The sequence below is a fragment of the Rhinichthys klamathensis genome, unplaced genomic scaffold (genome assembly GCF_029890125.1).
Source record: "Rhinichthys klamathensis goyatoka isolate OS25496 unplaced genomic scaffold, OSU_Roscu_1.1 h1tg000289l_1, whole genome shotgun sequence".
NCBI classification, from domain to species: Eukaryota; Metazoa; Chordata; class Actinopteri; order Cypriniformes; family Leuciscidae; genus Rhinichthys; species Rhinichthys klamathensis.
The window spans coordinates 971,961-993,622 of NW_026606808.1; the positions used below are offsets into that span (position 1 = coordinate 971,961).

General features: G+C 39.6%; 1 protein-coding gene across 1 annotated transcript in view; it reads left to right on the forward strand.

Annotated features, from left to right (window-relative positions):
- The window catches only part of adcy9 (adenylate cyclase 9), a 37,660-nt gene extending 17,061 nt beyond the window's left edge, over positions 1-20,599 (forward strand). The window contains exons 2-10 of the mRNA XM_056269769.1: positions 7,783-7,946; positions 8,079-8,177; positions 9,282-9,523; positions 9,617-9,719; positions 11,612-11,820; positions 13,449-13,614; positions 16,314-16,462; positions 16,931-16,957; positions 18,411-20,599. Of these exons, the coding sequence (XP_056125744.1) occupies positions 7,783-7,946; positions 8,079-8,177; positions 9,282-9,523; positions 9,617-9,719; positions 11,612-11,820; positions 13,449-13,614; positions 16,314-16,462; positions 16,931-16,957; positions 18,411-19,695 (2,444 nt within the window). The 3' untranslated portion in view covers positions 19,696-20,599. The remainder of the gene's footprint in view (positions 1-7,782; positions 7,947-8,078; positions 8,178-9,281; positions 9,524-9,616; positions 9,720-11,611; positions 11,821-13,448; positions 13,615-16,313; positions 16,463-16,930; positions 16,958-18,410) is intronic.
- Positions 20,600-21,662: the final 1,063 nt, after the last annotated feature.

Genomic DNA, 21,662 nt, shown 5'->3' on the forward strand with positions numbered 1-21,662 from the left:
CCAGATGTGTCTTCTCAGGTACCGAAATTTGCCACCGATTGATTTAATGTAAATCGGTACTCTGTTGTACCGACGTAATTCTGTCGGTGCCATGAAAGTACAGAGTTCGGTACCCAACCCTAGCCGACATCCAAAATGCGTAATGTTGGGAAGTCTTTAGGAACAGGAAGTTGGGGCCACTGAGGTAAGTACTTCCCTTTTTTATGGTAAACCAAGGGAAGCCAACCCTGCTTTTGGAGAGTTACAGCTGTACTCCAACACACCTGCCTTTTATTTAAGTAATCCCTGAACATCTTTATTAGCTGGTTCAGCTTTGCTTGATATATATTGGTGCTCAACTCTGCAGTATGGCAGCCCTACGGAAGCAGGGCCTTCTACCCCTGTGGTAAACCCGGTTCTTGAAGGGTTACGTCCTACAGATTTTAGTTCCACCCTGTGCCAACACACCTGCCTGTAATCCTAAATACTTTGACCATCTGGCTGTGTTTAATTGAGGTTCAAGCTAAACTCTGCAGCACAGTGGGCTTGCAGGAGCAGAGTTTGAAACCCATGCTCCAGGGGGTGACCAGGTTTGGGTTGCGATATCCAATAAGTTTGATCCAGAAGAGGCACCTCGTGTAGGCCTAGCCTAGCTAGAACAGATGAGATGATGAACTCTCATTTATTCCCCCAGGTCTCAGATGGTTCCTCCTTGACCTGGGGCCTCATTTATAACCGTTGCGTACGCACAAAACAGGCCCTGAAAGAGGTCGACGCCACTTCCGACGCATAAGTTGTGATTTATAAAAACAAACTTGACGGGAAAATTTGCGCACCTGCACACAAACTCTGACCCATGCGTACGAACTTTTTGTTTTAACTACAGAGATAGGCTAATTGCTTCTCATGATAATAGCAGATTGTCTGAGAAAATAGTTTAGTGCAAATAATGCACAACAAGGTCTATCTGTTTCCATTACAAATATAAATAAATTAAAAATACTATTTGGCCAGAGGAAAAGATTGAGAAAAACTTTCTCTGAAATGTATTTTACACTATTTGATTTATTTATTCAAAGACAAGGATTGGCTACTAAATGATTTTTATTAATGTAATGTGACGGCACATCCGTATTTCATATTTTCCTAATGTCTTGTACCGTTAAACATGTTATCACGTAGATGAATAATTATTTGCAAATGATATGCAGATGAGGATATGCATAGTAAAACTAGGCGTTGAAGCTCCATATATGGTTATTTCGGGGTGGAGACGCATGTGCGCACAATCTTCCGCTGACTGGGATTTATAAAGTGAATTCTGCGCAGGTTCTGGCGTACGCACAGTTTTCTAAGTCTGAATTTTTTTTTGTGTATGCCATTTTTGGCTTTCGGGCGCACGTACACTTTTAGTAAGGATCCTACGCACAGTTTTATAAATGAGACCCCTGTTGTCTAGGTCTTTGCTTTTTGATTTCCCCTCTATATTAGTTTTAAGAATACCCACCTGTGCCTTCCAGTAGGGTCAAGACTTTGCCTCGTCAACAAGTCCTTGACTACTCAGCCTCTAGCCATGTGATTTTTAGAGATTGTAGCCGAGTTGCAACTATTGTCATCAACTCTATTTTTACAAAGACAACATCTATGCCTTCTCACTGCTGCTTCAGTTTGTGCTTCAGTCCCAATCATAGTTATTAATGTCGTGCGTTGATGCATGCGCTGAAGCTAAGATGATCACCAGTAAACTGAAGTGCTTTACTGCCAAGTTAATTATCTTAGACAGTCACATCCTATATGAGATAAATCGTATATATATATCTATATATACACTCACCTAAAGGATTATTAGGAACACCGTACTAATACTGTGTTTGACCCCCTTTCGCCTTCAGAACTGCCTTAATTCTACGTGGCATTAATTCAACAAGGTGCTGAAAGCATTCTTTAGAAATGTTGGCCCATATTGATAGGATAGCATCTTGCAGTTGATGGAGATTTGTGGGATGCGCATCCAGGGCACGAAGCTCCCGTTCCACCACATCCCAAAGATGCTCTATTGGGTTGAGATCTGGTGACTGTGGGGGCCATTTTAGTACAGTGAACTCATTGTCATGTTCAAGAAACCAATTTGAAATGATTCGAGCTTTGTGACATGGTGCATTATCCTGCTGGAAGTAGCCATCAGAGGATGGGTACATGGTGGCCATAAAAGGATGGACATGGTCAGAAACAATGCTCAGGTAGGCCGTGGTATTTCAACGATGCCCAATTGGCACTAAGGGGCCTAAAGTGTGCCAAGAAAACATCCCCTACACCATTACACCACCACCACCAGCCTGCACAGTGGTAACAAGGCATGATGGATCCATGTTCTCATTCTGTTTACGCCAAATTCTGACTCTACCTTCTGAATGTCTCAACAGAAATCGAGACTCATCAGACCAGGCAACATTTTTCCAGTCTTCAACTGTCCAATTTTGGTGAGCTCTTGCAAATTGTAGCCTCTTTTTCCTATTTGTAGTGGAGATGAGTGGTACCCGGTGGGGTCTTCTGCTGTTATAGCCCATCCGCCTCAAGGTTGTGCGTGTTGTGGCTTCACAAATGCTTTGCTGCATACCTCGGTTGTAACGAGTGGTTATTTCAGTCAAAGTTGCTCTTCTATCAGCTTGAATCAGTCGGCCCATTCTCCTCTGACCTCTAGCATCAACAAGGCATTTTCGCCCGCAGGACTGCCGCATACTGGATGTTTTTCCCTTTTCACACCATTCTTTGTAAACCCTAGAAATGGTTGTGCGTGAAAATCCCAGTAACTGAGCAGATTGTGAAATACTCAGACCGGCCCGTCTGGCACCAACAACCATGCCACGCTCAAAATTGCTTAAATCCCCTTTCTTTCCCATTCTGACATTCAGTTTGGAGTTCAGGAGATTGTCTTGACCAGGACCACACCCCTAAATGCATTGAAGCAACTGCCATGTGATTGGTTGATTAGATAATTGCATTAATGAGAAATTGAACAGGTGTTCCTAATAATCCTTTAGGTGAGTGTATATATACTGTATATATATACACACACACAACATAAACAATATTACCATTTACAATTGAACAAAGTAAAAGGCTGTGAATCCCTTTTACATCTTTTTGTTTTAGATACAAAATCCCAAGCAGAACTTTGCTGAGGCATGCTGGGTGGATTCTTCACTCTGTTAATGGCAATCAATAAAGTCCATCAGGAGATAATTCGCTCTCTCCATCTCTCTTACATGCAGATGGTCCATCCTCCGACGATCAATGACCACCAACAGATAAATGAGCTGTAGATGTGCAATGACCTGCTTTTTATCAGATCTTTTATATTAATATTTAAAATCTTATTTTATCTTTTTTCTTCCCCTGTTGTTGTTCATCGTTTGCTGCAGTGCACAACTACTAATGAAAAAATGCTTTCATTTATCCTTTTGAGTCATGTGAGTAATCAATGTGTCAGTTCTGCTTGGTATAACGTGCATTTTCTTGTGTTTTCTTATGATATTGATGTCAGTTGTGATGCTACTTTATAAGGTTCCCAACTGCACCTATAATAAACAGTTTCTCTTGTAAATGCCTGAAGCATTAGATACTGCTGGAGAGGAAATGGCATATTGCAACTCTGAGGCAAAGCACCTGCTTTTAGTTCTGCTTGCTTTTTCCCCCCACTGAATTCCACTAATGTTTGTCAGTAAGCCAGTCACCGTCTTACTGACTAAAATGCTGTTTGTGCTACTGTATATTTCTGATCTCTATCTGTAAATGACTTCTACAAAAATAAAAGCTCAGTGTGTCCTAACCAGGCATACTGTAAATAAAGCAACAAGCACTTTTGGCAAAATATAATGGGGATACTACTATCATCAAGGGGCAGCAATGACTGGAAGGTGCCACTTTGTTCCTGCACTGTTACTAATGAACTATAGATGAATGTTCGCATGTGTCGGTATATCTGTGGCTGCATATGCTAATGTAAATCAGTGGAAATTCTAGTCCGGGGGAACCTTGTGGTTTAATCCCAGGCTGGGATTCCCAGCCATGTTGAATTATTTTATGGCAGTTCCCTGGAAGAAGGCAGTGCCTCCGGGGTTGTGTGTACTGCACGAATATCCCCTGATCCCAGCCTGCTTTCAGTTCCCATGTTTGAGAGGTTAAAGGACTATTTATGACTTCCTTGAGTCCAGATCTCTTGGGATCTCTTGGCCCATATGGCCATCCAGCTCAGACAGGTTCTGACCCAGAAGCTCATTAGCTCGGTTCTGAATCGTGGCTCAGGTCTGCATTAATCTGTGTCTCTGGGCACAAAGAGGCTAAAAGGGGCTTGATGTTCGTGAATGGCTCATTGATGTGGCCTCTGCGGCCCCATTGTGTTTGAACAACTGTCAATTTTATGTGTACAGATCTGTATGTACTTTGGCACCAAGCTTGTTTGGAAGTGGGCCTGTGTTTGTGGCTCGTTGTGGCTGAGCATGAAACAGTCTGGCTGTATATCAGTTTGCATACTTTTGCTATGTGCTCGTGATGGGAAAGTACATACTTTTGAGAAGGACAAGTTGCTACATCCTAAAGTTGCATCTTACAGGGTTTTTCCTGGGTCAAAAATGGTCTTCAGTGGTGGCAGACGAACAGTGTCATCCACAGTACAAAGTACCCTACCCATGAGAACTGCGAGCCCTGTACTGACAATAAATCCTAAATAAATGCAAAGAAACTGTTTGTAATATTAACTTATCCTATTTATTCTTTAAATAAAAAATAATCACTGCAGGATCATAGAACAAGGTGCTTAGAACTATATGTAAAAAGTCAAGTGACCTGATTTTAAAAAAAAAGTTGGTAATAAAATAAACAACGAAGTAACACATTATGTAGAAAATGTTTTAATTTTCAACAGATTCAATCTGCAATCATCAGGTGTTCATTCAGCATGAATATATATATTATATAAAGTAAGCGAGCATTATAATCACTAAAGCTGCCTATCAATTACTTCAGTTCAACACGAGGTACACAGCTGCACTCTTGCGAAAACTCCCGTTGTGATCAATGAAGCTGTGTACACTGTGCAATGAATCTCTTATTGACCGTGTTTATATTTGTTAGTTCTAATGAAAGGAATCGCAAGCGTGCAGAACCTGCACTGAACAAACACTGCCGTTTTGAGCGGATTCTGACTAACTTAAACACATCTGATTGGCCATTGCGTTCACGTGCTCAACAGATAAGTCTGTGATTGGCTACAAAGCTCAACGCTGCAAAAAACGCGTTGTAAAAATAAATCTTTGCACTTACACAAACACTCTCTCAGGAGTGTTTTAAAGCAGCCAGCTATCAGTGGGTAATCTGGGTATTGCAGAATAGCAGGTGTCGCTGCATTAAATGATCAAATAAATCTTTAGCGGAACAGATTCATGTTGGGGGCTGATAGGGCTGTAACAATATATCGTAATACAAAACTGCAACAATATCGTGTGTAGTTCACCTAAAATAAAAATTACTGTGTGAGGGAAAAAAACCCCTAGTTTACAGAGTTTAAGTGTGAGCACTACATTAAACTGCTATATATAATGTTGAATATAATGTATAATAATGTATTGGGGGAATATTTGTGGGTCCTGATAATGCCAAATGTCTTTTGTTACCTGTAAAAGGTGGCCTAAATTATTTTAAATATATCTAGTCCGTGACAGTGCAAGCATATTCGGCTAAATTAATTCTGTATTTTCAGCTTCAGAATCATTAATATTCTTATTCTGATGTCACCATTGTCCTGTGCATTGGGCTAACAGCACCAGGTCCGAATTCATTCATTTACACCCCCGATGTAATACCATATTCAACATTTTAATCAACAGTAAATTTTTTTTGCTAACCTTTTACAATAGGCTATGTCTTGGAGTATCGCAATAATATTGTATGCTGAGTTCAGTATCGTGATATCGAATCGTGACATGAGGGTGTCGTTACACCCCTAGTAGCTTCCAAAATATTTTCAATACAGTATCAAAACCCTGATTTTTATACCACTAACTCCTTTGTCATGAACTGTCAGCATTAAAGGGGTGGTTCAGGATTTTGGACATTGGGCCTCATTTCCAAGTTAGCCTTAGTGTTATTTATCAGTGGAGACAGTTTACAAAAATTTTCATCCAGTCTTTCCAGTTCCATAGTTCGCCGGTGCTAGGCTAGCGCGAGTCAACGGTAACTGCTAGCCTGCCATTAAAAACAGTTTTACCCACTCCACAGTACACCAACAGCAAATAAATTATAACACCAGGCTATCGATGTACATGTCTGTTGAGAGAATAATGTTAGAAATCAAACTACCCGTTCATTGCATTGCAATAGTTATACTTCGTTCCCTGTATTTATTAGCACAGTCTACAGCAGCGGCGGAGTGATATGTAGTTACCTAGGCAACCGAGAGAGGTAGTGAGAGAGAGAGGTAGAGAGAGGTAGTGCAGGTAGTCCCGACTGTAGTGCACTTCGGTTCTGTGTTTACTTTTCGGCGCAGTACTACTAACCGGAGCAAAGTAAAATTCCGCCGCTGCTGAGAAACTAGTTCCTGTAAATGTATTGCGATCATTGAGATACAAGAGTAGTTGGATTTTTAACATTATTCTCTCAACAGACATTTACATCGATAGTCTGGCGTTATAATTTATTTGCTTTTGGTGTACTGTGGAGTGGGTAAAACTGTTTTTAATGGCAGGCTAGCAGTTACCGTTGACTCGCGCTAGCCCAGCACCGGCGAACTATGCAACTGGAAAGACTGGATGAAAATTTTTGTAAACTGTCTCCACTGATAAATAACACTAAGGCTAACTTGGAAATGAGGCCCGATGTCCAAAATCCTGAACCACCCCTTTAATATAGTTTTTTATGAAACCAAGCCAACATTGAAATAAAATAGAAAATTAGACCTATCACATAATCCTGTAGAGTATTGCATGCTACTGTGTTGATGTGTATGAGAAACAGAAGAGCTGATCTTTATGATGGGTTGTTAGTCTGGACGCTCGGGTAAGTTATGTTAGAGAGTACAGACCTGTTTATTCTCAGACGTGTCTTTCATGTCTCACAGAATCTGCTCGAGGTGCTCGGCTGACGTTTTGAGAAAATGTCCCTGGTGGCTATACAATGTAGTTTACGTACAAATATGCACAGACATTTCCCTGCAGCAGTGTTAGCGCTGACACTTAGCCTGTGTGTGTTTTAGGAGATTATACATGAGTGTAACACGGTTAGCTTGTAAGCCTTCTGTTTGAACAGGCTGATACTGCCCTGCTGTAATCTCGTTCTGTTTGCTTTTGCCTGTATTGGTGCAACAGAGCTTCTCCTCCGGACACTGAAGTGTGTGTGAGTGTTGGTACAACAGAAGCGCTCATCCTCGTGCTTAGTGGTGTTTAATGTAAACACCAGTGCTGAAACAAACGTGCTCAGGTGCTTTCAAGCTCTTGATGTGTGTCTGCGTAGTATCAGCCGCTGGGGATCAGACCTTGTTTGCCCTCATAGGAAAAGTAGATTTGCTGAAATATGATCTAATTACAGTTCATTTTACAGTAATAAATCATTACTCGTCGTGTAGCCTAAAGCTAGATGCTTTACATGAACCAATTCAGTAGTTAGTTAAATATCGTAATGACATCATGTGAGATTGTAAGGAATAACAAATCTGCTTCTAGATTTGTGAAAAACTTTCTAAGGACTGCTGGGAAATATGTAAAGGAAATTGACATGAGGGATTTCAATGCATTTTTCTTTTGTTTGTAGGTTTAAAGACGTATTTGATCTCGGGCCGGAAGATGGGCTCTCAGTGTGCCTGTTTCCAGCTCAGTTTGGGCCGGGACTATGGCGAAATGTTAAGTCCATCCTCAAACACGCACACTCCAGATCTCTCACACAGCGCCCTCACAGAACCTCTCTCACAGGGCAAGGTACGTCCCTCAACACGCACAGAAATGCTGTTTTAATTACACAAATGATATTAAATGAATAGTTCTAATAAATCTGTCATTATTTACTCACCCTCGTTTTTCTTTTTGTTGTTTGTCTCTTACCCTCCACAGCCTGTGTGTAGCATCTCTGTAGATGCTGTTGACAATCCGCTAGCAGATGAGGCAACTCGAAATGGCTGCCAGGATGAACATAGAGCCAACAGCAGCAAGGTATGTAACGAAACTAAACTAACAGGTAGGTACACCAATAAACAAAACCTCAGTAAATTGCACAATGGAAGAACACACCTTGTTGCAAGAACCCAATGTACTCAATTTCAGCAGGTGTTCATAAGCAGAAATGCCAGTCTTCGCTGGTTCGGAGTAAATCAATATAATGTGCAATCTTAGTTGATATAATTAGGAGTATAACACCTAAGCTGAGAGGTTTTATGTACCTTTTAGTCCCAAATAAACTTAAGGAGTCTTAAGGCGTCATTTTTACATGACGTGGCAAAAGCGCTGCTCTTTTCCATACACACTACTAAAGTTCAATCATTTAGTCAACATTAGAATTGATTCCTGGACAAATGGTTCTTCTTTTTGATCAGTCAAAAATCTACAGCTCGACTAGTGCAGTCTGATTCCTGAACAAATTAATCTTTCAGACTGGTACTTTTTAGTGAATCAAAAACATACAAATGTGGCCAATGTAGTCCGTTTCCCAAATGTATGACTCTTTTGAACTGGTTCTTTTTATTGACCTGCATTAGAACCAATTCCTTGATGACTGGCTTTTTTGAAGCCCGACCATTGCCGCCCAATACCCTAACAAATTAATCTTTCGAACTGGTTCCTTTTAGTTAATATTTTGAGCTGCTTCTTTTTAGGGATCTGTATTAGAACCAATTCCTGGACAAATGGCTCTTTTAAAAAAAAAATTTTTTTTTTTTTTTTGAGGAATCAACCTTAAACTTACAGCATGGCCAGTGCAGTCCAACTGCTGAACAAATGAATCTTTCAAACTGGTTCTTAATGAATCAGTGGTCGTATGTCTCATTTGAGCAAGTTCTTTTTATTGATCTGCACTAGGACTGATTTCTGAACATCAATCCAGTCCAAATTCTTGGATGAATGGCACTTTTGAACCGATTCTTTTTAGTGATCTGCTGTAGAACTGATTCCCGATGAATGGCTCTTTTGAACTGGTTCATTTTGATGAACCTACCTTATGACCAGTGTAGTCAAATTCCTGAACGAATGAATCTTTTAGAACCGGTCCACTGTAGTCTGATTCCCAAAGAACGACTCTTAAGTTCTGTTTCTTTGGCACAGTTTCCTGCAGGCCGTAGCCCTAAAACCCTGAACGGGCTGTTGAGTCCTCTGTGCGAGGAGCGTGTGGGAGTCAGCCAGTCGTCTCTGTGTGACAAACTGCAGGAGAAGGACAGGAGCTGGGCTGGAAGTCTGACCGCAGAAGGAGGCGGCAGCAAGGACCACTCAGCGATCCTCCCGCTGCGCTCCAAAAACTTTCGGGAGAAAAGTGACGCACAGTTTGTGGAAGTGATAAAGGAAGACAGGTGAGCGAGAGAAGATTTGTTTGAATCGTACCTTTGTAATTCAGTGTTTAATTTCCGTTCGTTCTTGTTCTCTCCATATTATGTTTGTGTTAGTCTGATGAAGGATTACTTCTTCAAGCCACCCATCAACAAGCTGAGTTTGAACTTCTTGGAAAAACCCCTGGAGTCAGCGTACCGCACCAGCTACCATGAGGAGGTACGCGCCAGGGTTATTATAGTTAACTAAAACCATAAAAAACCTCAAATAAAATAGATTGAAGAGAACCTATTATGCCCTTTTACAAAGTCTTGTTTTTGGGGTCTGCTAGTATAGGTTTTCACGTTAACATTATTAACATAATAACATTATACACACAAAACATTATTTTCACATATTTTGCATTGTTGCAGCACCTCTCTTCCCAGTCTGTCAGTAACGCTCCGGGCTGTGTTTCCCAAAAGCATCGTTAGCCAACTATGGTCACAAGTTCCGTTGTTACCAACATAGGCCTTTCCTGAAACCATTGTTCCAACGAACATTCTCAAACAGCATCGCAAACTTGCGTCGTCAAGCTGTGATTAGAAGCTTCTTGTTAAAATGACATGTGGACTTAAAGGCAATTTTCAGAGCAGCTAGCAATAGCAAGTTAGCTTTGAAAGCATTAAAATGCCCCCCTCCCTTCAGAGCGTCTCCAAAGACAAGCCTTCTTAAAATACCTAATGTCTCAAAGCACATAACATTACAATAGTGATGGGGACGAGACCGCCTATGCCGAGTCCGAGTCAAGACCGAGTCTTTGAAGGGTCGAGTCCGAGTCGAGACCGAGTCCATTGGTTTTCAAATACAGTCGAGTCCGAGTCAAGACCGAGTCTTTGAAGGGTCGAGTCTGAGTCGAGAACGAGTCCGTTGTTTTTCAAATACAGTCGAGTCCGAGTCAAGACCGAGTCTTTGAGGAAGCAAGTCCGAGTCGAGATTTTGTCTCGACGTCAGTTTTGATATTCATGATTTAATATCACCCCAGTTATTTAACAGTTAGGCCTACAGACTAAGCTAGATTGGGAATTGTTTAGAGGAGCAGTCTTAACTAGTGATGGGGACGAGACCGCCTATGCCGAGTCCGAGTCAAGACCGAGTCTTTGAAGGAACAAGTCCGAGACGAGTCCGAGAAAGCAGAAATCGGTCTCGAGACCGGACTCGAGTACTACATCACTACATTACAATAATAATGAACATAAACAACTTGAAGAGCTCTGACCTGTACCACCTGACTGCTGCAGTTTCATTTCACCGTTGATAGTGTTGCCATTGAAACGCATAAATTCTTGTCACAAACTGCTCCGAATATAACGTCACGGGTTTCCATCTCCTTCAAATTACGGTAGTTATGTTGTGAACGCAGCATAAGCTGGTTGTTTTGGTTCAGGAGGAACTGTGAAAGGCGGCTGCTGTTTTGGTTGCGGGTCTCGGTGACTGACGTCTGTCTTACTCTGCATAGCATGAAACACACTGATGACGAGTGATGTCTGCGCGAGCAGGTGCGCGGAGGTATAGAAATACATATGTTGACAGGCAGAGAGTTATTGAAGTTATTGCTCCTCGACCTGCGTGTGATTTGTGGTTCAAATGACAGGTGCGACCATGTTACTACAGTTTTAGGAAACCGTCGTGACTAGTTGGTTAGTTTCTCCAACAATGCATTCATAATATGGTCCAGCGAGTTCCATTGTTGTCCTGGCAACACACCTCAGTTTAGTTCCGCCCCTCCTTCCGAAAAGCACAATGTGTCCTGATTGGTCAGATGCACCGTGTGTTGGGATTGGTTGACCGGTTCAGGCGCGTTTGAGAAATGTCACGCCCCTTACCATAACCGTGAGTTTAAACGCACTACTAACTAACTACCTCAACCAGGGGTCTGTTCAAATATTAATAAAAGTTATAATAGTATCTCAATGATGGTATAATAAAACAGTGGTACACACTCTCCTACCCAAAGAAACATGTAGATCTTAAAACAGTCATGCATAGACCTCTTCTGGTTATACAGAGTACTGCAATCTCATCAAATCAGTGTCCAAATATGAATGTCTTCTGCTCTGCGTTTCCACCAGGTGGTGAATCACGTGCCGGTGCAGACGTTTGCGAGTCCAGTCTTCAGCTCTCTGCTTGATGTTTTGCTGTCTTGTGCCGTTTTTCTCGCCCTCACCATCGCCTGCTTCCTGTATCCCCTTGTTTTCATGAAGACACCCCTGGCAACCACGCTCGGACTGGCAATCACTGCCGCTCTGTTGGAACTGGTTTCTCTCATTTTGTCCGTTCGGTAAGTTGGACTGAATTGTAAAACAACACATAGAAAACATTTTAAAGGGGTCAAATTATGGAGAGTTTGATGTACAGCCCATACAGATTATGAAAACAATCATACAGAAATCATATGACAACACATACAGGTCCTTCTCAAAAAATTAGCATATTGTGATAAAGTTCATTATTTTCCATAATGTAATGATAAAAATTAAACTTTTATATATTTTAGATTTATTGCACACCAACTGAAATATTTCAGGTGTTTTATTGTTTTAATACTGATGATTTTGGCATGCAGCTCATGAAAACCCAAAATTCCTATCTCAAAAAATTAGCATATCATGAAAAGGTTCTCTAAACAAGCTATTAATCGGTCCTTCTCCACAATCTTCCTCAGGGTCCGGTCACCTCTTCTCGTTGTGCAGCGTTTTTTGCCACACTTTTTCCTTCCCACAGACTTCCCACTGAGGTGCCTTGAAACAGCACTCTGGGAACGGCCTATTTGTTCAGAAATTTCTTTCTGTCTTACCCTCTTGCTTGAGGGTGTCAATGATGGCCTTCTGGACAGCAGTCAGGTCGGCAGTCTTACCCATGATTGCGGTTTTGAGTAATGAAACAGGCTGGGTGTTATAATAGCCTCAGGAATCTTTTGCAGGTGTTTAGAGTTAATAAGTTGATTCAGATGATTAGGTTAATAGCTCGTTTAGAGACCCTTTTCATGATATGCTAATTTTTTGAGATAGGAATTTTGGGTTTTCATGAGCTGTATGCCAAAATCATCAGTATTAAAACAATAAAAGACCTGAAATATTTCAGTTGGTGTGCAATGAATCTAAAATATATGAAAGTTTCATTTTTATCATTACATTATGGAAAATAATGAACTTTATCACAATATGCTAATTTTTTTAGAAGGACCTGTATGTTTGTTTACTCATCATACAAATGGTTATTGGTTGATTTTAATTAATGCTAATTTCCCTTGTTTTTACAATTAAATTTCCTTTACTGTCATTTCACGCTCACTTAAATTATTTGTTTTTAAAAATTAACTTCAACTTTAAGTTATAATTTATTATAATTAAACTGATCATTTAAATAATTTATAAATACATCATTAGTGTTTATTATTTGCAGGAAAAATATATATTGTAGCCACGAATTAAGAACTCATTCCCTCGTTTGACTAAATTGGGGCCACTTTGTACTAACTCTTTCCCTAGTTATGATTTAATCAAAACAAGGGAATGAATTATTACAATGTGGCCATGATTTTTTTTTTTTAAAAGGGGAACAAATGCTTATTCGTGGCCTAAATATATAGAAATATTTTGTCCACATGTCATATGTGTTGCTCCATCATGTGTAAAATAATTTAAGTGAAATGTAATCTTCAGCGAATCTCAAAATCAGTATCCATTTTTCATACTGGACATTATAATGTTGTGATGCCTAAATTCATTTGAAGCATTTGAAACGGTTTTAGTTTTTAGTGTATCATTTTGAATTTATTTAGACAAAATGATGTGGAACTGCAATATTGGTCTTTTTTTTCGGTTATCAAACATAAATTGAAAACAATGCACACTTTATCGGTCATAATTTTAATATCAGTGTAACTTTTCTAACCCTGTCTGGCAGTATGATCTTTTGCCTGGATGATGTGCAGAACTGTACCCGGTCTCTGTTGAAGCTGGTCTCTGGCTGGATCCCACGTCATGTGATCGGGGCTGTGCTCGTTTCACTTCCTGCCGTGTCTGTCTTCTCCCACCTGACTTGGGCTTGCAGTCTGGAGCTGCCCATCCAGGTGACGTCCTCAACATCCCTCCTAATCCGTTTTATATTTGTAATAAATGCTGTTCTTTTCAACTTTCTATTTATCCTGGAAAAAAACTATCACATTTTTTATTACATTTCAACATTGATAATAATCAGAAATGTTTCTTGAGCAGCAAATCATCATATTAGAATGATTTCTGAAGGATCATGTGACACTGAAGACTGGAGTAATGATGCTGAAAATTCAGCTTTGCATCACAGGAATAAATTACATTTTAAAATATATTCACATAGAAAACAGTTGTTTTAAATAGTAATAATATTTCATCATTTTCACTGTATTTTTGATCATATAAATGCAGAGCATAAGAGACTTCTTTCAAAAATATTAAAAATCTTACAGACTCAGAAGTCACAAAACATCAGAAGTGAATGAAATCATTTAACCCTTTATGACCTGCCATAGAACAATTCCACCAGAGTATATCTTTGTATTTTTACATGCTGTGCTGTCATTCTTTTGAGCATTTTCATATGCCATACATCAAAATAATCCTTACTCTCCCAATTTGAAGGCTATGTTTGTAAAAAAATCAATAGTAACTAGATAAATATCTCAAAAGTGCAATAAACAAAAAGAAAAACAATTTTAATTATTTATTTTTTACATATTTTATTCAATACAAAAAATGGATAAATGTCAACCTCAAACTTGTCAATGTGAAAAACGTGCATAAAACAATTTAAAACTACACAGAATTGATTTGAACTGTTTACATAAATTAGTTTTGAAGATACTCATTTTTACACTCATTCAAAAAAAGGGAGGGGAAATGCCATGTAAAATATTCAATTACATTTGTGGTCAAACAGATAACATTTTGCTTTTGAATATTGATTGAACATTGAATTGGTTAAAATATAAAATAAATAGATGAGCAGACGTATAGTTCATCGTCATCGGACGCAATATGTATTTCCAACACCTCCGCGTCCGTGTACTTTCGTTTAGACATAACGTTGCGTGTGTGTGTGTGTGTGTGTGTGTGTGTGTGTGTGTGTGTGTGTGTGTGTGTGTGTGAATGTGCTTGTATTTGTGAGTGTCTAAAGGAGAAAGAAATGATTAAATAAAGCAATGGTAAAAAGACAATAACGATAAGAAGGAACATATAGCAAATGGGAGTCAAACGTGTGATTTCCCCCCCCCCCCAAACCACTTTAGCGGAAATCCCGCCCTGCAGCCGATTTCATTGGTTTAGGTTACAGTGACGGGTAGGTTTAGGGATCAGTGTTTGGTGTAGGCAATCTGTACAGTGATTGACATGAGCAATGAAAACTTTAGAATCGGCTGCAGGGCGGGATTTCCGCTGAAGTGGTTTGGGGAAAAAAAATCACGCGAGTCAAACGCATGGTCAAATGACGCAGCTTGTGACGTCACAATATGCGACACACCCGGGGGGGGTCATAGTGCACAGAACGTGATACGTCAATGAGCCATCGGAAGACGTAACTATCAATCGCAGATCTACAGAACATGTGTGCAAAGACGTGCAATGCATTTTTGTGTTGTTTTTTTGTAAACGCATATTACGCAGTTTGTACAGACTGATTAGAGGGTGAAAACAACGCAACATGGGCATGTTGGAGGCTTGATCTGAACATGTTACATCTCTGGTTTTGTATGCAAAAAGAATGATTGAGCTAGCAATTTGGTTTCAGTTTCTATAGGCTTTTAAACAGACACACGCAAACGGGAGCGCCGGCGGTCTTAAAGGGTTAACAAATTAAAACAATGGAATATAAACTGCTTTCTCAAATCTCAACTTGAAGTTAAAGTTCTCTAGCATAATGCAATTAATGTAAATGTAAATCGCCTTTTTTTATCAAACTCATAACTTAATAGATTTAGAATATTATTAAATGTATTAAATGTTAAATAACATTAAACGGTAACACTTTACAATAAGGTTTCATTAGTTAACTATAGTAAACTAACAATAAACAATACTTCTACAGAATGTATTAATCTTAGTTATGTTAATTTCATCATTTACTAATACACTATTAAAATGTAAATTAGTTTGTTAAAATGAGTTAATGCACTGTGAAGTCCCATGAACAAACAATGAACATCTGTATTTTTATTAACTAACATTAACAAAGATTAATAAATACTGTAACAAATATATTGCTCATGGTTAGTTCATGTTATTTAATATTTTAACTAATATTAACAAATGAGACCTTATTGTAAAGTGTTAACATTAAAACAAACATTGGAATTAAATAAGGGGCTTCTTAGCGATTACATGAAAACTTTGTTTTTTTATTATTTTAGTATCTAATTGGTAGTTCTGACATCCCTAGATCCCTTGCAGAGTTTTATTCTTCAAAAAGCTGTATGCAAATCAAAGTAAACATTACCATTAGTTTTCCCCAGTTTCTTGAAGCCTGTTTGATCAAAGTGTATCCCTTGGGTAATTAGAGGAAGAGTTTTGAAGCTTTGAGGATGTTGAGAACGCTGTTACTCTACTACAGGATCAAGCTTTAACGTGACCGTATTAGTATGCAATGCATTGAGGCTTTTATAATGGAACATACTGTATGCTGACAAGTTCATAACAGGTCCAAGTACACAGACGATCCCACAGCCCTGGTTTGTAAATATGTGTGTATGTGATTGGTTCACTGTTTAAACTTGCGCTCTTTCCTTTTCTGGTTGTGTAGGTGACCATGTTCCTGTGCTGTGCTCTCATTATTGCTATTATCCAGTACTGTAACTTCTGCCAGCTCAGTTTCTGGATGCGCTCTGTTTTGGCCACTGTTGCTGGTTTGTCTTTACTTATCCTGCTCTACAGCGCCACCACCAGCCCCAGGTCAGACATCCTCCGCTTTTGTTACCACTTCAACTTTTTACCAATATCAACTTAGTATTTGAATTAAGTACATAAAAACTATTATAGGTTTAGAACATAGTCATGAGAGTCAACAAAACACAAACATATACCGTTCATGATAGTACATGTCCACTGATGCTGAAGAAATATTCCCAATACCACCCAAAACAACATGGGTATGTCTGTAAAATGTTCAACGGTATGGGTGTTTTCCCTATGGTCTATGATTGCTTTCAATACATAGTGAATAAGTCCTTTTTCAACTTTTTGATGGTCTCAATTCTCTGCAGTCAATCCCTCAATTCTTCACACACTTCTGCCATTCAGCTTCCATAGAGAGTGTATTGAAAACGCCTGCTTAACTCCGGTGGACATGTACGGTGACTGTCAGATTGTACAGTTGCTGTAGAGAAATCTGATTTATGATAACGGTTTTCTTTTTTGCAGGGCCACTGACACTGTTCCAGCGTTTTGGTGAGTGTTTCTGTAACTGCTTCCTTGTGCTGACTCTGATTTGAGCTGACATTTGTGGAAGATCATGATTTTTTTTTTTTTTTTATGAATGTGTGTTGATATAATACTCAAATATGATGCACTTACCTGTACAAAAATAAATACTGAAACGCTACATCTGCAGGAAGTAATTTTAATCACATGAATCTATTAATATAACTCAAACTAAAAAGGCCCCATTAACCTTAAAGTTGACATGAAATGGAAATTCATCCAGTTTTCTAAATTCTTGTTTTTGATCTTTTTCTGAAAAGAAAATGTTTTGATTTTTTTTATCAGTGTCACAACTGGATCTTCCTGTGAAAAAGGCTTGTATTAAACAGAATGTTATCATGCATGGGTGCTAATATAGTTATCGTTACAATCATCTTTATTGTTATCGTTCTTGGTGTGAACTTGCCTCAAGGCTGAAATATACTACACACGACTTTTTAAAATCTTAAAAAGGTTTTTAAAACATTAGGCATCATACACTTGTCAACTCTATGAATGGTTGAAGAGGAAAAGCTGGGCATCATAGACCTTATTCACAGTAGAGCCATCTTTGTCCATTTTTAACAGGAATGAAAGCGAGGCTTTGAGGGATAGACATGCATCTCTTCAGTGGGTTGTACTGTTATTTCATGTGTTTTTGGATTGTTCTGGTGACAAACCCTGCAAAAATATTTTTCCAAGAAATTTCAGTAGACCAAAAACTCCAGAAAATATGAGATGTGGAAAATTATTAGTTATAGGAGCTTTATACAGCTTTTTACACTTAAAACACAGTAAATCTATCCCTCACAGCCTTGCTTTCATACCTGTCATGGTGCTGCTCTGAATAAGGTCTATAATACACTTAACGACTGAGGATCACACACTTGACTATCAAGTCATTCTAAATGCAAAAAAAACTCACTCCGAAACATGTCTCATTGCTAGAAGACGTGACAAGTGAAAACGATATGCGTTCTAAAATCGGCTCAAAACATCAAACCTGTTTGATATCCTCCAACTACATGAAATCACATAATAGTCTGAAGCTAAAAGAAAATTGAGTCTGTGCCCATCATACACTACATGGTTTTCTGTCGAATCTTTCAGCTTTGACTGCTAAAAATCTGCAGACTTGCTCTGACTTTTGGCAAGCGTTGACTCACCCCAAGACTGCAAATTGGGGCAAAAGGTTGTGTAATGTATTCCAGCCTTTAATCTCAGCAACATGCATTCCCAAAGGTTAACATTTAAAATGCCATATGATAAAGACATGGCTACAAAAACTAAAAATCTCTAGCAGCCAATGCCTGAAAGTAGATTTAAAACATCTTACAAATGAAAGGGCTTTTTTGAGCATCTGTTTATTGTTTGTGTTGTTATTCTGTAGAACTCGATACACCACTTAATCAAACCTAAAATCTCTTTCCCTTGGCTCCAGGAACACGAGTAACCAGAGTGTCGAAGTAGATCACACAGGTGAGTTGGACTCTGCGCCCACAGCTCTCGACCTGCTCGTCCTCGAGACCGTGCTCTCCTTCTTCCTTCTGCTGCTGCTGGTTTGGTTCCTCAACCGGGAATTCGAGGTCAGCTACCGCCTACATTACCATGGTAATGTGGAAGCCGACAAGCATCGCATCAAGATTCAGACCATGCGAGATCAAGCGGACTGGCTGCTGCGTAACATCATCCCCATGCATGTTTCCGAGCAGCTGAAGGTGAACCAGAGTTACTCTAAAAATCACGACATTGTCGGGGTCATCTTCGCAAGTATTGTCAACTTTAGCGAGTTCTACGAAGAGAGCTACGAGGGAGGGAAAGAGTGCTACCGAGTACTTAACGAACTCATCGGGGACTTTGACGAACTCTTGCGCAAGCCTGCTTTCTCCAATGTAGAGAAGATTAAAACCATTGGTGCGACCTACATGGCAGCATCTGGATTAAATGCGCAGCAGTGCCAGGAGCAGGTGCACCCGCACGCTCACCTGCGTGCCCTCTTTGACTTCGCTCTTGAAATGATGCGTGTGGTGGACGATTTTAACAAGAACATGTTGGGTTTCAAGTTCAAGCTGCGAATTGGCTTCAACCACGGGCCCCTGACTGCCGGCGTCATTGGCACTACCAAGCTGCTTTACGACATATGGGGCGACACGGTCAACATCGCTAGCCGCATGGACAGCACAGGAGTGGAGTGCCGCATACAGGTTAGCGAAGAGAGCCACTGTGTGCTCAGCAGAATGAACTATACCTTTGACTATCGTGGCACTGTAAACGTAAAAGGGAAAGGGCAGATGAGGACTTACCTGTATCCCCAAATGAACGAGGGCAGATCGGGGTCCACACAAAGCCTGGAACAATGCCAGATGGACAGTGCCATTGGGCATTTAGAGCCCAACATACTTTCCAATAAAACATCTGCCGCACCACTAAACCCTGTATCCACTTCTCCTGATGTTGCCTCTATCAGTGGCCACGGTGTGCCTCAGGGCCGTGTATTAGGCCCGTCTCAGATTACAGAGGAGTTGCACCAAGACACTAAGGACACTTTTCCTGTCCCTGAGCTCAAAGAAAAGGATTACGAGAGTCCTTATCAACCACCATCGCTAAGTGGTACACAACCTCCATCAATAGCACAACTGTACGCACCATTGGCCAGACCAGAAACACCTTTACAAGGAGAGGATGATGAAGTAGATGAGCATACAAAGCTCAGGGCAGTGGAGTGATTCAGATTTCCTGAGCAGCGGTCCTTCCTTAAGAGCCAATCAGCTGTTAATATCGAGGCTCTGCTTCCTTGAAGGGGCTTTTCCGACCACAACTGTTGGAGTTAGCAGCCTGTATAGGGCATATGTGTCGATGATATGACCTAAATAGAAAAATGGGTGCGCTAAGCATCTGCTGTGTGGATCACAGTGTAGCACAGAGGGGAAAATGGATTTAATATTTCTGATGGTCTCAAATGATTATTTTTTGTTTATAAAGTGCCTTCACAATATGTAAAACGATTAAGATCAGTCAAATGAACAACTCGGAGATATTTGAACAAATATATCAGCATGGCTTTTCGAAAAGATCTGGACAGTGGAAAAATGCTGTTTTTCGTAACGTAAAAATTTAATATATTACTACACCTCTTATGCCATATTCATTATTTCCCTTAATTTCAGTGTTTTTTTCTCTCTCAAAATAATCAAAGTGCCGGTAGCTAATTAGGACAGGATTACAGGCGAATACATTATGGTTATTATAATGAATATACAGCGTATTAGTTTCACTACTCATTGGGCAGTCACCCACATCACATTAAAAGAAAACCAAGGAAGACAAGGGTGGATAGATCGAGATGGGCTTCCGGCACTTCTGTCCACAATGCCCATATTAATATCTAATATATCTGGCAGCAAATAATGTAGCTTTTATCAATAGAAGGTAAAAGTGTCTCACGCACAATAGCACCCTAAACTCATGAAATGAGAAAAACGGCACAATCAGCCTTATTTGTTTGAAACGCAATCAAGAAAGATGGCAGAAACCATGCTGTGCGATCTCTCCACTTCATTAGAGGACACAAGGGCTGGTGATTTGTAATGCATTCAGAAATTCAGAGTGTAATGTTCGTTGTAAACATGTTGTGTTCAATGCATTTTTTTGCATACAAAAATGTTGGCCTTATAATTTGTTTCTCATTGCCTGACAGGTCCTTATCCCTCATTTCTTAGCACAATTGTGGCATGTAAGGGAATGTCCTACTACAGGATTCAAAGCTAAATTAATAAACTTTCAAGCATGGCACTTACAATATACAGCAGAACGAGTGGCACTGTTTTCCCCTAAATATTTCCAGTGAACTCCTGCCAATGAGGCCTTCAATGAAGTATTCAGTTGAACAGGTTTTGTAGCTGAATTACCAATCAGTGCATTGTAAATCATTTCATTCAGTGCCTCAAACTTTTTCATATCAGAGCCTGAGTTGGTATCGTTCTTATTGATTACCGTGCACTTATGATACCTGTTCACTCCATGGCCTTGAGGAAAATGATTCTTGTGTTGCCATAGTCGGCGAGCAGCTTGAGTTGCAGTTTTGGTATAAATCAAATCTACTAAGAAAGTAGAAGTAAATGTATGTTATAGCCAGATTTTTTTTATTTAATTTGTTGGTGTCGATTCTTTTGGGATTAGACAGCAGTTTAGAGCGTTTTTTTTTTTTTTTTCAAACACAACTGTGCAGAGAAAATGGTATTTTCTTTGCTTTTCTTTACCTGATTTTCGTCTCCGATGCATTCAGAACACTAGAGAATAATCTGCAGTATGTCTTGCAATGTGTCTTACATTAGTCAATGGAGCAAAGCAAGATAAGCAGCAAGTCCTGTTGGATCGGTATCTTCTGCCATCATGTATAATGAATAAGCTGGGCTCTGAGGTTGAGGAAAGAATTTGTTCTTTGTTTTGTTTACAGAGAAATCACTAATTTGTTCTCAAAATATGAATAAAATCCAGTGCCTTTTTGTTGACTACCCCCACCTAAATTCTAATACCAGGTTGCATCAGCTTTCAGAACACCTGCAATATTGTTATTGTATCATATTATTATTTCCTCTTTGATGTGAATTATAATTCCAGTCTTTGTTTCTTTTTTTTTCAATGTACACTGTGTATCTTTAAATGGAACTTTTCGGGATGGAAAAGGGATTTG